The 15,618-nt window shown below is 36.8% G+C and overlaps 1 protein-coding gene across 1 annotated transcript in view; it reads right to left on the bottom strand.

The window, feature by feature from the left end:
• Positions 1-15,618, bottom strand: part of LOC127661130 (lysosomal cobalamin transport escort protein LMBD1-like) — a 146,326-nt gene that overhangs the window by 24,675 nt on the left and 106,033 nt on the right. The window contains exons 12-14 of the mRNA XM_052151709.1: positions 11,015-11,119; positions 4,271-4,420; positions 109-190 (exon numbers count right to left, since the gene is read on the bottom strand). Of these exons, the coding sequence (XP_052007669.1) occupies positions 109-190; positions 4,271-4,420; positions 11,015-11,119 (337 nt within the window). The remainder of the gene's footprint in view (positions 1-108; positions 191-4,270; positions 4,421-11,014; positions 11,120-15,618) is intronic.

The following is a 15,618-nucleotide window of genomic DNA, read 5'->3' as shown; positions in this document are numbered from 1 at the left end:
GATGAAACTTTTTCATTTTCTATCCCTTTAAAACACTTCACCAACTTTCCCCATACAGAATGATTGACTGATATTCATTGAATGGGTGATAAAAAATGGCAGTCTTACCTTCAGGAGCATCTGCGTCACATATCTTAGTGATGGCAGCAGAGTGATTGCTCTGTGATGGGTCTGTTGTGGGCGGTGGAGTCTGGAGAGATAGAAACCCTCAATTAGACCAATCTCACCAATGGAATAGGGCAGGATAAATAAGGGATAACATACAGTCAGCTGGACATTATTGCAAAGAAAACATGATGGTGATTACAACTTATTTTTGTGATGAATGGTTAACTGTACAATATTATGCAGCTACTTGACAAATAAGTAAATAAATGTACAAGAGACATACAACTAGTACAGCTATTTAGGAATTATACAGTTTAGCGGTCATTACACAAAAATATTTGATAGCAGGATGCCGTGATTGACCAATTAGAATTAAGTATTCCTGAGAGCCATTTAATAAACATATTTGTTTTGTTTTCTTATATGAGAATGCACCTATTTTTGCATTTCATGCTACATGAATGTATAGATTGAATTGCAATGTATTGTATTGGTTATTGTGATTTGTTCTGGAGCAACATACCAAGGAAAATTCCTTGTAAGTTTAACTTAGGGAATAAACCTGATTCTGAAAGACATGCATGCAGTCGGCAGGTTTTAAATTATGTTTCTGTTTTCACCTAATCACTCAATAAGTCTGAGAACCAAAGCTTTACGTTTCTAGAACCATCTTCTCTTACAAGAATATTTCAAACGCAAAAGAAAAAATTATTCTAAATGAATCATTCTGCATAATTTCATTTGACACTTACTAATTATGATATGAGGCAGACTGATTGATAAGCTTGTAGGGTAATTATATTATGGGAATATGAACAGAAATTCAATTACAGTCTAAATTACATATTACCTCTACTTAAGATAATGCATTATTGATTATGATTTTTTTTTTCCTGGGTTACATTTAAGGTACATAAACTAAATTGGGTTAATTGAATTATGAAAATGTGGTTAATGAGTAAAGTTATGCTAAAGTTATGAGTAAAGATGTTCATATCTTTCCTAAAAGACAGCACATTTCTATCATTTAAAATGATGTATAGTGCATCCCAAAGACAAAACAGCTATTTAAACACAGCCATTGTACAGAAGGTGATTAAAAGACACACATTTCTGTCTTTTATTCTTTTATGCTTATTTCAATATTTATGCCTTAAGCTTGTGCAACAAGTGGAGAATGCAGGTCTAATTGCTCTGATTTCGACACATGCTGTGATGTTTACCGAGTAGAACGGAAGGTTTGTTATTGCCGTGAGCTGTTTCTTCTCTGTCCTCAGCAGACGGTTTGCCCCAACTGCCCGCCGACAGCTTGATGGACTCAGAGCAAATTACTCTTCATTTGAGCCTGTGGTTCCGTATAGGCAACATAATTGTTTTGGAAGTAATCAAACAGGATGACAGGATGCACCACTGGATGGATGCAAAAAGACCCTTCTAGTGACTAAGAGAAATCTTATAGAGTAACGTAGAGTTATGCATTTGTTAGTCTCAACCTCAGATGACATGGACCCTCTGGTGCATATTGTGGCCAGTTCCATTATGATTTATTTGCTTCATGCACCTTCCTGGAGTAAAGCATCGGGTTAATAATATTTTATTCTTTTGAGGTCTTTTGTCTGCTTTAGAAATTATTTTTAGCCAAATGTGACAGTTTTGTGGCTTAAAATCTTTTAAAGATTCTTTTGGTAGTAATTAAACAAGATATCCACAAGCATTTGTTCATGGACAAACACTGCTAGGCAACAGTTTACTATTTAAAAAACGAGTTAAAATTTCTCACATTTCGGTTTGTATCACGGTTTTAGGGTCACGGTTTCAGTACGATTTGGTATTTAACATGTTCAGAAATTCTTTTTTTATATATTACTGCCAAATCCAATGTAGAAACCACAAAATCACTGAGTGCCTGCTTAAAAACAAAAGTGCAGTTTGGGCTCATCTGTGGCTCTGTGCTATCTTTCCCCGGTACTTTTGGGGTAATTACCCCGCACTTATACAGCACTTACATTGAGCTATGTCTGCAAACAGTGCCTGTTTTGTAAAGGTTTTTTGACCATCACTATTGTAATTGACTGCAAAAAGAAAATGTTTCCAGATAGGGACCTGAATAACACGGAGGGCTTCTCGATCAGCAGTTAGTTTTCTCTACTTCTAATTTTCAACTAGTTTGCAGAACAGTGATGTCATCAGGGTAGACCAACGTGAAACACAGGCAGAGTGTCTCCATCTACAGATCAATTCAGGTGCATAAGCAGAGGTTGTAACTGTGCGTGTCTATTTGATGCTTTATTTTCTTCGCAAAACCTTGTGCTCCAGATGCGTCAATTAACATGAGGTGAACCGTGGTGCCAATGCTTACTGAACCGTGGGTGGCGAAACTTACGGTTACCTTTTTTTTTGTTTTTACCTAGAACCGTTACTCCCCTAGAGCTATTGTGGAAAATTGCTGGTATTAAAGGGATAGTTCACCCAAAAATGAAAATTCTGTCATTGTTTATTCACACCTGTGTTGTTATAACCCTATATTAATTTATTTATTTTACATTTTACATTTACATTTATGCATTTGGCGGACGCGTTTATCCAAAGCGATTACAGTGCACTTATTACAGGGACAATCCCCCTGGAGCAACCTGGAGTTAAGTGCCTTGCCCAAGGACACAATGGTGTCCAAACCAACGACCTTCTGATTACCAGTTTACCAGCTATGTGGTTTAGACCACTACACCACCACCACTCCATAATTTTTCATAGCTCAGTTATGTCATACAATGTCAGTTTATAGTGACACAAAAGTATAATTCAAAAATATAATAAATTATTCCATGAGACTCATGATTGTTATGAAATCATACAATAAGTTAAGGTGAGAAACAAACCAAAATCGAATGGATTATTTAGTAAAATTTTTCACTGACCTTTGATCTCTTGAGCGTGTTCATGATAGGGCATGAGAGCAGTTCACGCAGCCCCCTTTCGACATTGGGGCATTCAAACGAAACATTTTTGTTTTAAAAAAAGGTCCACCACAGCGGAACAGTGTTCTGACAAAAGAACACAACACAGCTACACAAAAAAAGATAACAGAACTTACTAAACATTTTAAAGAGTTTGTATGTCAAAGAACTGATGCATTTCTATGTCCAGCCTTACTTTTTTGAAAGTTTTTGAACCAGTGCCAGTTCACAGGGGATGGAATTACCATCATGCCATATCATGAACGTGCACAGGAGATTAACGGTCAGTGAAAATTATTTCGGTTTGTTGCCCACCAAACTTTATCATCTCCTTACATAACAATCATAAGTCTCCTTACATAACAATCATAATAACAATCATTATTTCTGTGAAATCATTTATTAGACTTCTGAATTATACTTTTGTGTCACTATAAACTGACATTGTATTGTATCACCGAGAAACACATTTTCTTCACAATTTCTCTCTTTGAGTTAAAAAAAAAAGAAAGTCCCATATAGGGTTTAACAACACAGGGGTGAGAAAACAATGACTGAATTTTCATTCTTGGGTGAACTAATCCTTTACCTCTTTCAGATAGCCCTGCCTCTAACCTGCATGTAAAACAAACTGTGATCTGTTGCTTTATTTTTCAATCAGATGAAGTCTTCCTGTCTAAGTGGACATTTCTTGACCAGAAATCTACAAACTGGAAAAGACTTTATTCTGATGGTGAAATGTCTGGCTACACGAGACTGATTTGTGATTCATAAACGCACAGATCATACAAAGAACCCTTTTCAATGCTGTGCTGTTTGTCTCTATCATTTTTTTGATCTCATGCAGTATAGGTGTTGATAAGCAGTTGCTAGGTTGCATTTGACACTCTTACATCCTGTATAGATTCACAATGTGCAAGACAGAAAAAAAACTTAACCATGACCAGTTGACCAAGACAGCAGACACATTTTAACCTAACATAAATGTACAAATTGGAAAAAAGTAATAACAGATGCATCAAGGTCTAATGGATAGAAAGGTTTTCAAACACTTGCTATGTAAAGGGTTGATTATTACACACTTATGTCACCGGAGTGGGCTCTATTTGCTCAGAAAATAACAACTGTAATCCTGTAATCCTTGCGCAGTACAGTTGAGGAGTTTGACTGCTACAAGCGTGCACACACACATAGCCACATCTTACCTGCAAAAGGTATTTCTGGCTCCCATACATGACGTATTGCGGGGCAAGACTGTAGATCATGTAGCTGGTGTGGAGGACAATGAGGAGGAGGATCATGCAGAGGAAGAGCAGGGCCTGCGGTCGGGTTTTCTTAGGTCTGATTTTATACAGCTGTCCAGAAACAATCAAAACATTCTTATATCATTAATATGACTGAGAACTTTGAGTCTACAGCATGTGGAATTGATAAAACATATTAGAAAGGTATTCCATACAGATAATGTTGCATTAACATCAACAAAAACAAGGAACATTAGAGTAGTGATTCTCACAAAACCTGTCAAGAAAATGTCCTGGCCTTATTTTACTTCAGAACTCAAAGGACTAAATAAGAACTTATAGTTCGAAAAAAGAAAATGAAACCACTATGTTTTGTATACAGTGACATATTTTTCATGCATATTATCCTCTCAAATTGTCTTTACAAAAAATTATGATATTCTCATCACAGCAAGGTAATATATATATATATATATATATATATATATATATATATATATATATATATATATACACTCACCTAAAGGATTATTAGGAACACCTGTTCAATTTCTCATTAATGCAATTATCTAATCAACCAATCACATGGCAGTTGCTTTAATGCATTTAGGGGTGTGGTCCTGGTCAAGACAACTCCTGAACCCCAAACTGAATGTCAGAATGGGAAAGAAAGGTGATTTAAGCAATTTTGAGTGTGGCATGGTTGTTGGTGCCAGACGGGCCGGTCTGAGTATTTCACAATCTGCTCAGTTACTGGGATTTTCACACACAACCATTTCTAGGGTTTACAAAGAATGGTGTGAAAAGGGAAAAACATCCAGTATGCGGCAGTCCTATAGGCGAAAATGCCTTGTTGATGCTAAAGGTCAGAGGAGAATGGGCCGACTGATTCAAGCTGATAGAAGAGCAACTTTGCCTGAAATAACCACTCATTACAACCGAGGTATGCAGCAAAGCATTTGTGAAGCCACAACACGCACAACCTTGAGGCGGATGGGCTACAACAGCAGAAGACCCCACCGGGTACCACTCATCTCCACTACAAATAGGAAAAAGAGGCTACAATTTGCAAGAGCTCACCAAAATTGGACAGTTGAAGACTGGAAAAATGCTGCCTGGTCTAATGAGTCTTGATTTCTGTTGAGACATTCAGATGGTAGAGTCAGAATTTGGCGTAAACAGAATGAGAACATGGATCCATCATGCCTTGTTACCACTGTGCAGGCTGGTGGTGGTGGTGGTGGTGTAATGGTGTGGGGGATGTTTTCTTGGCACACTTTAGGCCCCTTAGTGCCAATTGGGCATCGTTTAAATGCTACGGCCTACCTGAGCATTGTTTCTGACCATGTCCATCCCTTTATGGCCACCATGTACCCATCCTCTGATGGCTACTTCCAGCAGGATAATGCACCATGTCACAAAGCTCGAATCATTTCAAATTGGTTTATTGAACATGACAATGAGTTCACTGTACTAAAATGGCCCCCACAGTCACCAGATCTCAACCCAATAGAGCATCTTTGGGATGTGGTGGAACGGGAGCTTCGTGCCCTGGATGTGCATCCCACAAATCTCCATCAACTGCAAGATGCTATCCTATCAATATGGGCCAACATTTCGAAAGAATGCTTTCAGCACCTTGTTGAATCAATGCCACATAGAATTAAGGCAGTTCTGAAGGCGAAAGGGGGTCAAACACAGTATTAGTATGGTGTTCCTAATAATCCTTTAGGTGAGTGTATATATATATCAGCCACAACATTAAAACTACCTGTCTAATATAGTGTAGGTCCCCCTCGAGCCACCAAATCAGCGCCAACCCTCATCTTAGAATAGTATTCTGAGATGATATTCTTCTCATCACAATTGTACAAAGCGGTTATCTGAGTTACAGTAGACTTGGTCAGTTCGAACCAGTCTGGCCATTCTCTGTTGATCTCTCTCATCAACAAGGTGTTTCCGTCCGCAGAACTACCGCTCACTGGATGTTTTTAGTTTTTGGCACCATTCGGAGTCAGTTCTAGAGAATGTTGTGTGTGAAAATCCCAGGAGATCAGCAGTTACAGAAATACTCAAATCAGCCCGTCTGGCACCAACAATCATCTGTGTGATTATCTAATCAGCCAATCGTTTGGCAGCAGTGTAGTACATAAAATCATACAGATATGGGTCAGGAGCTTCAGTTAATCAACCCAGAGGCAGATCTAGATTGTTTTTCATGGGGTGGCAAGGGGGTGTCATGCAGACAATGAGGGGTGGCAACACCAAAGCAAGCGCCCATGCGTAGTTCTTATGGGTCAAGGTACTAATTCATTAATTGGAGTCACTTTAAAATTATAAATATCCATGAATTTGCAATAAAACTGCATTTCCACAGAAACCACACATAGTAACAATTTTGTTATTGATTTTCCAACATCCCCTGAGTACCAAGACATTGTCTATAAAACACGTCAACAAATTCTAAATGTTCCTTAGCTTGACATAAAACTGCCAATCTGGAATAAATATCACCCAATTATGTAGGCCAAATTGTTTTATTTTGTTAAGTGTACCCATGGATGGAGAGTGCATACACAATGCTATTCTGCTAATAAAATCCTGTAGGCCAATCAACTTTGTAACAGCTGGAATAATCCATTTGAAAGGGAACATTAACACAAAGTTAGTTCTAAATTAAAATAAACTATAGGAAACTGAACTTTGGATGGCAGTGCTGCAAAACTCATGAATATTAATTATTTTATGCACAATAAAAGACAATTTTTTGAACCTATACTTAATGACCGATTCAAGTACTCAAACAGATATTTCACATAACATGGTCATTTAATCTCTACATCTGACACTCTCAGCCTTGGGATTTTGTTAGTCGGTAGATGAACAAAAACATCATACAATTTAATCAAGAACATGACTGACTGTTACTTTTGAGTCTAGTTTCTGGTTTCTAATTCACCCAATTATAACTTTTTATAGTAATAAACCACGATTGCATCTGTATGTCAGTGGATGGGTGTTACACTTTAAAAATAAAATGCAATAAACGATAAAGGGAGATAAGAGTAGCGGAAACACAGACACAATTATTGACCTTTCTGTATTTGAAAAAACTCAGACAGAAAGTTCAGACAGCGACAACCACAAACTCTCCGCTCCAGCAGCGGGAATCTGTGCAAGAGCATCAGTCAACAAGATGACACAGCTCATGAACAACCATCTCACACTGCACAACCCAACCATGGAACACGCCGTTTATATAGGAAAGAAACACATTGTGTGCCGGTGCACCCCATTAACAATCACCTGAGAGGGAGATAAAGACAAAACACACGATCGACATACACACAAACAATACGGCCGAGAATGTCATCACAATGGGGGACATATTTTTCTTTTCTATTTCCCAGACAAGAGCATGAGCTGCAGAAAAACTGCTGACACTAAACTACACTGATAACAGCCACAACTAACATTTTTCAGAAAATTCAAACTAAAACATTCCAAGGAATCAAAACACACACAGATCAGATGAAATAGAAACTCATACTCAAGAACTGGAGATGTTTCATCTGGATTATACACATACCTGACGAAAGCTATTTCAGAAAGTGTTGAGGACACATTTCAACTGACGACAACATATCGAATAATCATTCAGTGAGAATTTATAAAAAAATAAATAAAAAATAAATGTTTTTCTCCATGTATTTGTCCCTATTGTCAAATTGTTGTTGTGGTTGAGGAAATAAGCTAAAAAAAAACCTAAGCCCACGAGTACCCAAACACTTCACATGCACTGCAGCAACAAGTACGCGATTGGCTGCTGCTGTAACCCATCATGCCATTGGCAGCTTCTTTATCCTATCCACTATTACGCAATTGAAAATTTTTCACATCCGGGTGACAGTTGCAGGCTAAACTTAGACAGTGGTGAATTTTAGTGAAAGGGAGATCAAATATTATTTTCACTTACCCATTTGCTCTTAGTCCAAATGAAAAAAATCCACAATTATGTTTGAATAACTTTCCAGAAGAGGAAAATATACAGAGTGGTGGATTAAAACAATTAAGAAATTGGTGAAGATACCAAATTTACTGTCACTCTCTCAGCAGCTGTAATAGAAACCTCTTCGCAGCTGTGGCTATTCGTTCTTTTTTTTTAAATATAGCACAAATCACAATGTTATAAATTTATACTCAATATTTAAAATAAATGTAATAGAGAAACAAATTACAAGATTTATGCTGATAAATAAGCTGGAAGCTCATCACAGTCTGTGAAAAAGTTTTTTCATGTGATTTGCTGCCGCTGTAATCAATTACACGATCAGTCTGTTTTGTCATTTGTATGTCCGTTGAGAGTTGAGGGAGTTTGACATGAATAAACACCTTCTCAATGTCAACATCTTACATTTAACATCTTACTGCTGACCTTTAACGCACAACAGTCTCTAGAATTTACTCTGAATGGTGTCAATAACAAAAACATCCAGTGAGCAGCAGTTCTATGGATGGAAACAGTTTGTTGTTGAGAGAGGTCAACAGAGAATGGCCAGACCGGTATGAACAGTGTACGGTAACTCAGATAACAGCTCTGTACAATTGTGGTGAGAAAAATAGCATCTCAGTATACTATGAGAGTATCTGAGATGCGGTTTGGTGCAGTTTTAGAGGCATGAGGGTGACCTATACAATATTAGGCAGGTGGTTTTAATGATTTGGCTGATCAGTGTATATATATATATATATATATATATATATATATATATATATATATATATATATATATATATATATATATATATATATATATATATATATATTAGGGTGTAAAAAATATTGTATCGTATTATATTGTACAATATGATGCTCACTATACAATACCATATATATAGCATACAAAATATAAACAAACATTATAGTGTAATTAAAACCAAGCAGCGCAATATTGAGAGCCGCGGAACAATCTCCTCCCCAGAAAGGTGGCACTGAGCACTCACAGGAAAACAGAGCAACATATCTACAGTACATAGGCAGTACATCTACACAAAGTAGATTGTAGTGTTACAGTTTATAGAATTTGCCAATCAAAATCCTGGTGCTACAGTACATCAAACATGTCATTTTATTTACGTCAACATCACGGCGCAGATTGGTGGATTTGTGAGGCAGAAACAGCAGCAGTAAGTTCAACAGAAGTCTCTCCCAGCCGACAATGAGTGTGACATGCATAGCAAGACGCTTATAAGTTATGAATCAAAACTACCAAAAAACAGCTTGTTCAAAAAACCGACAATGTAAGAAATCCTCGATTACATGTGATATAATATATCTCATATAGTATAATGATCTACTTTTGACTTTGAAATGTAAACAGTTTTGAGAACAACACTTGCACACATGTTATAAGCCACTAATAACGCATGTGAAGTTTACATGCAAAGTGAAATGTATTGTGAAAAGTGCTAAACAAACATAAATGACTCGAGTAGACAAACTTTTCTCAACAAAAACATGAAAATTGTGAGTTCATATCAGTTTCTCTCAACAATCAAACAAAATATAAAATATATATAAGAATCATCATTGAAAACAATGGGAATAGAAAAAGTAAAAAGTCTGGATGCGTGACGTTAAATGCATGGGTATACTTCGTTTTCCGTGTTCTGGATCGGATCGTGGCTGGCCAACGGCGTTGCATTCCAAAGTATACTTTTCTGATCGTGAGTGAATACGAACGCGTTCGACGCATGTGCACTTTTATGGTTTGTGATTCTCTTTTAGTACAGTCAATGGCCGGCTCATGTTACCAACACTGCGCACAGATGAGGGCCGTGTCCGCTAGTCAAAAAAATATGGGAGCCGTGCTGTCAGACCACGTGGCTGTGCTGGTGAAGAAATTTGCATCATGTATATTGTGTACGGAGCAATCAGCAATGCGGAAAACTGAAGTATACGTTGACCTTAATGAAAATTGGGGTAAAATTGACTTAAGTGTCCAGAAAATAATATCACAATGCAAAAAATTATAATGATACTAAATGTAGGCTTAATCAAAATATAATTTCTTATTTGGGGTTTAATATGACCAGTTCACTTTCTTGACCGTTTTCTAGAGAATCACCAGTGTAGATACTACAATCAATATCATCCAAATAAATGACATTTAAGTTGTTACTATATGATGGACACGATTCAAACCACTTTAACTGTGGTGAAAATCACTGTAACACACAGCCTCAAGTGGCCTTTAGATTTTATAAAATGAAGGCAACAGCAATTAGATGAAAGACTTAATGCTGAAAAACCAATGTTAAATAAATAAATAATAAAGTTAAAATCCATATTAATTAGTACAAACAATATTTCCCCAAGAAATGTAGTCTGTTTATTAAATTAATATGAATTATAATAACTACTTACACCAAGTAATATAGTTAATTAGCCTAACTGTAGTCCATTTATGGTTGCCATAGCAATGCATCTTGGTGCATCATATGACCACTGTCCAATGGGACCCTGTAAAATGTTACAGGTTTGGGCATCAACTCTAAGCCCTAGCAGATCTCTTGCACACTAATATAGAATTTAATTAATGTCCAGTCACATTTGTGTACTGTATATGTCAGTAACTTTTTAAATACAATTTTACAGCAAGAGTTTAATAATTGGGATTAAGCTGCATGACATGCTGTGTCTTACCCGTATCCAGAAGAACCAAATACCAATGTTACGGATCCCAGCCATTGAGGTGAAGACAATGTACATAGTGATGGTGGTGATCAGAACATAGTCCAGAGGGAAAACCTGAGGAGAAAGAGAAGAAGAAAAAAAATCAACCAGTTCTCTCTAATCACTTTATCTTTCTGTCCCTGGATGGCAACTACACACAAACCCAGAGAGAGCATTGGTCTATTTCACAAAGCCATTCACAAGGGCTAAAAAGCAGTGTCTATTCATGTAGCAGCTTCCATACACTTGGTCTGGCCTTTTTGCCAACTACAAGAATTTTCAACCATCACAAAGCCTGACTATGGCGGTCGCTAGAAGGCCATGATAGTGTTGATGCTTCTTTTTCCCAGTGCAATGGAATCGTTTTTATAGTAAATGACGCACGTTCAGGGCTCGACATTAAGCATTGTCATGTGCTTGTCCTCTGTACAAGTAAATTGGTCATTCACTTGTTCGAGTAAAAAAGTTACTTTTCCAGAGAGATTTAAGTTACACGCTCAAGTAACATGTCAAGGTTTATGTTGTATATGTTTCTAAAATGATAAACAATGCCCAACCTAATAGTGTACCAATGCAATCAACTCAATCCTCTGTAACATAAATGTAAACCACTGGTAGGGGAGAAGGCTATTGTCATATGATAATTATTTTATGTCACGTAATGTATGGTAGTCAAATATAGAAAAGCCTCCATCGCCATAATTTACAGCAGGGGTGTTCACACTTCTATGGAATAAATCTACTTTTTCATCATATTACTGCAGCAAGATCTACCATGTACAATAAAGGCTATACATTATCACAATACCAAAATTTCAGTAGTCTGTAGTGAAATCTGACAATTCTCAATACCATCTTTAAATGCACAACAAATAATAACACTAACTAATATGTTAATTATGGAAGAATGGTTTCAAGTCCTTAAGTAAATATTCAAGACTAGTAAACAGTCAGTAATAAAAAAAAGAAAAGAAAAGAGGTAGAAAAATAATAGAAGAAATAATACAAATTAAGAAAATTCAGTGCTTTATCAACATCTTTAAATGTTTTTAACAGCAGTAGGCTATCAAGTATTCAAGGAAACATTCAGAATGAAATGCAACATAAAACTACTACTGGTCTTCACTGTACGATTATAATACATTAATATTTTTAAAGCTACTAAAGTTACCCAGTCAAGAGCAGAGAATGTTTTCTTGTTTTCTTGTTATGGTTGTTTGATTTTTATAATGACACAATAGACAGCAGCTTGTCTATTAGCCAACATTTATACGTACAAGTCTAACATTTGAATAAAAATCGGCTTTTTTTCTCCACTGTTTAAGTTCACTTTAGACATCACTCTCTGTGTTTATATGAATACATCACCAAAACATTTTGGCATGATTTTTTACATTTATTTGCCGTTCATGTGCACTTCAGCGTGAGCATTTTCGAAACACGCAAATGTTCAGCACACGCGGCACACATACGGCGTATGTCAATCAAACATAGCGCAGCCGTTACTTGATCACTAGCTAATTATAAAATTGAGTGCTCTTGATAACTTTTATCAGCAGAATAAGAATATGAACTTTCTAATAATAGTACTTGTCCAGTTGGGCAAGTAAAATTCTCTTTCACTTGCTCCTTCAAAAATCCACTTGTCCCGGACAAGTGGTAATGTCGAGCCCTGATGTTGCACAAACCGCACAATGCTGGAGGCACCAAGGACACACACACACACTCTCTCAATGGTGGCCTAAAATACTGTCACTCCTGTGATAGAGATGAATCGTTCAAGAACTTTGAGCTGATTTTACAACAATCCTGACTATTTTCAATACAATTCTTCTCAAAAGAGCCACAGGAAGTACACAGTGGAACTGTTTGAAAGTCAAGCTAAAAATGGTCCTCTCGTTCTCTTTCTAGAAGTGATTTTGGCTCCACTTCAGCTCCTAGAAATGGCAATGACTCTTCCGCTGGCAGCTTGTCCTCAATAACGCCACTGGAGTTGAAATGCTTTTTTTAAATTAGCAAAATACACACTGACCTTAACGGACGCCCCTATATTTCGGATATAATATGGTCCATCTCATAATGAAGAACAAATGAGAAAATGCTTTCCAGAAGCAGGATATGTAATAATTATCCGGGCTGTCCATAAGAGCCACCGTTTCTTATTCCTTTGCAAATTTCTTTTCTTTTTCCATGCACCGTAATTGCTGAAATCAAAAGCCTGGATTCCTGAACAATTACATTTAATCAAGCCAACTTAAGTAGTGAGCGAAACAAGCAATCGTATTTCATTCAAGCACACGGAAACTGATCAATGCGATACTTGAAGAAGATTGAAGGATTTGAAAACACTTCCAAAGGCCGAAATTATGAATAACGTACTTATTTCTGATGCAAACATTTTTTATTAATTCAGAGGTCATCACCTTCACTCTTTTAATGCAACAAGTGGAAGTAGACTGGTCGACCACTGCAGAGTAATAAGCTATTCATTCAAGGTCTTTTTCTAGGAAAAGATTTTATAAGGGCTTAATTTTAAGTTTCTTTGAATTATGTACCGGGCATTGCATTCTTTTGTTAAACCTCAACACAGTTTTCTGGTTCCTTCTTTGTGAAACAAATTAGCCACATAAACACAAACTTTCCCAGAAACTGAGACCAAATCTATTGAATGAATCTCAAGCCCCTTTCACACACAGATCCTGGGATTAATCCGTGGAAAAGTCATTAAGGCAAAATTTGTTCACTCACACTGCAAGAGCTTTCATGTAATCTGAACTCACATTCACACACATCCCGGGACAATCCCATAGAGACAAAAGTGACATCACGGTGTGGTGTCTAATGTACAGCGTTTTAAGTTTACTGCTAGCTGCACCTTTTCTCTCGAGAAACCCACTCTTTCATTCTTTAGTAAACAAATAAATTGTGTACAGTACAACTTAACTGACGCTTAATTTCATCGTCTGCGCAGATGGCAAGTAGCTCCCTGGTCCCTGTATATGAGATTTGCATGATAGCCTACTTTTTAAATAGCTCATAAGAACATTTTTGTTTTGTTTTATTGTTTTTGTGATATTGGCTCCTGTCTAACAACTGAAATGTCTTCCACGTACAATAAAGAAAGTAAGGTAAAACTATGCTTTTTTTTCTTCTTCAGACATTAGCATTTATTACAATAAAAAAGATGTTTAGGCTATTCATTTGCCTTTTATTTCTTTGTGTTTTTCTTTTCTAGCACTGCCAGTTTTTTTGTATGCCTAAAGCACTTTATAATTTACAAATAAAACGCATTAGCCGTTGGGTCGGACGTGAAATGGGCCGAATGGGCCCCGAAAAGCTCAAATGAGCCGCCGCGTTATGCAGAAAAGGACAGCGAACAGCATTTTTTTTCGAATGTGCTGTTGTTTGGATTAGTTAAGCACCGTTCATTATTTCATTGAATTGTATGCTATTGCGTTGAGGTGTTGTGTTTTTGATACATTGGTTTGCATTAGATATCAATGACTGCTAAATATTGGGAGTCTGTCGTTTTTATTAGTTTTGTTATGCTGTTCATTTGATTTAGTGAGATAATATAATAATAATTATAATAATAATAATTTGTATTTAACTAGCACCTTTCCACAAGCTCAAGGACATTTACACTCCATATACATTTAACAGAACAAAGTACATTAATATACATTTCAACAGAAGATACAATCTCGATTACAAAGGGGGAAATAAAAACTGATATTTAAAGATAGAAATAGAGGAGTTGTCACCGAGGTTTTGAGATAGAGAGTTCCACAGTTTAGGTAGAATTACACTGAAGGATCTCCCACCAAAAGTGGATAGATGAAATCTAGGGATAGACAACAATTTGGAATCAGAAGAATGAAGAGTGTGTGCTGGTGTGTATGGATGCAGCAGATCACATATATAACGAGCTGCCAGAACATTGAGAGCTTTGTATGTCAGGAGAAGAAACTTAAACTTAATACGGCACGAGACTGCAACCAATGAAGCCTAAACAAGATGGGAGTAATGTGTGCAGAACGAGTCGATTAAGATGACGACCCACTCTCTTCAATGCCCGCAGTTCAGGAGTAAAATAAAGCGATGAGCGAGAAGAGTGCACCAGCTATGTTTTGATGGGGCGTGCTCTTCAAGAGCAGTGGAGATAGCTGAATTATAATTTGAGAGGATGTTTGAAGGACAGGACAGTTTCGAAGAGTCAGAAAGTAAGGGTGAACAGACAGAGGTGGAGAATGATGAGGGGTCGACTTCTTTGAGGATGCGATAAGATACCACAATTTTCTTTTATGACTTACAGCAAGGAAAATTACATGAAAATTCTATAAGTTTGCCATCATTTATTATATGCACACCCTTTGACGATTTGCCTATTTATGGTTTACTTTCATGGTCACTTGAGCTTTTTGACATGGATGTGCATGTCTTAGTGGTGTTTTGTGCCGAGTTTAAATTGTTTGGGAACTTTGTGTGGCATCATGCTCAGAGGTTGCCACAAAAAAAAAAAAAAAAAAATATCATCACTCTCTGTAAAATTGTCATACTTGTTTACATTTTGT

Source organism: Xyrauchen texanus, chromosome 20, assembly GCF_025860055.1.
Source record: "Xyrauchen texanus isolate HMW12.3.18 chromosome 20, RBS_HiC_50CHRs, whole genome shotgun sequence".
NCBI classification, from domain to species: Eukaryota; Metazoa; Chordata; class Actinopteri; order Cypriniformes; family Catostomidae; genus Xyrauchen; species Xyrauchen texanus.
This window is presented reverse-complemented; position numbering and strand designations above follow the sequence as displayed.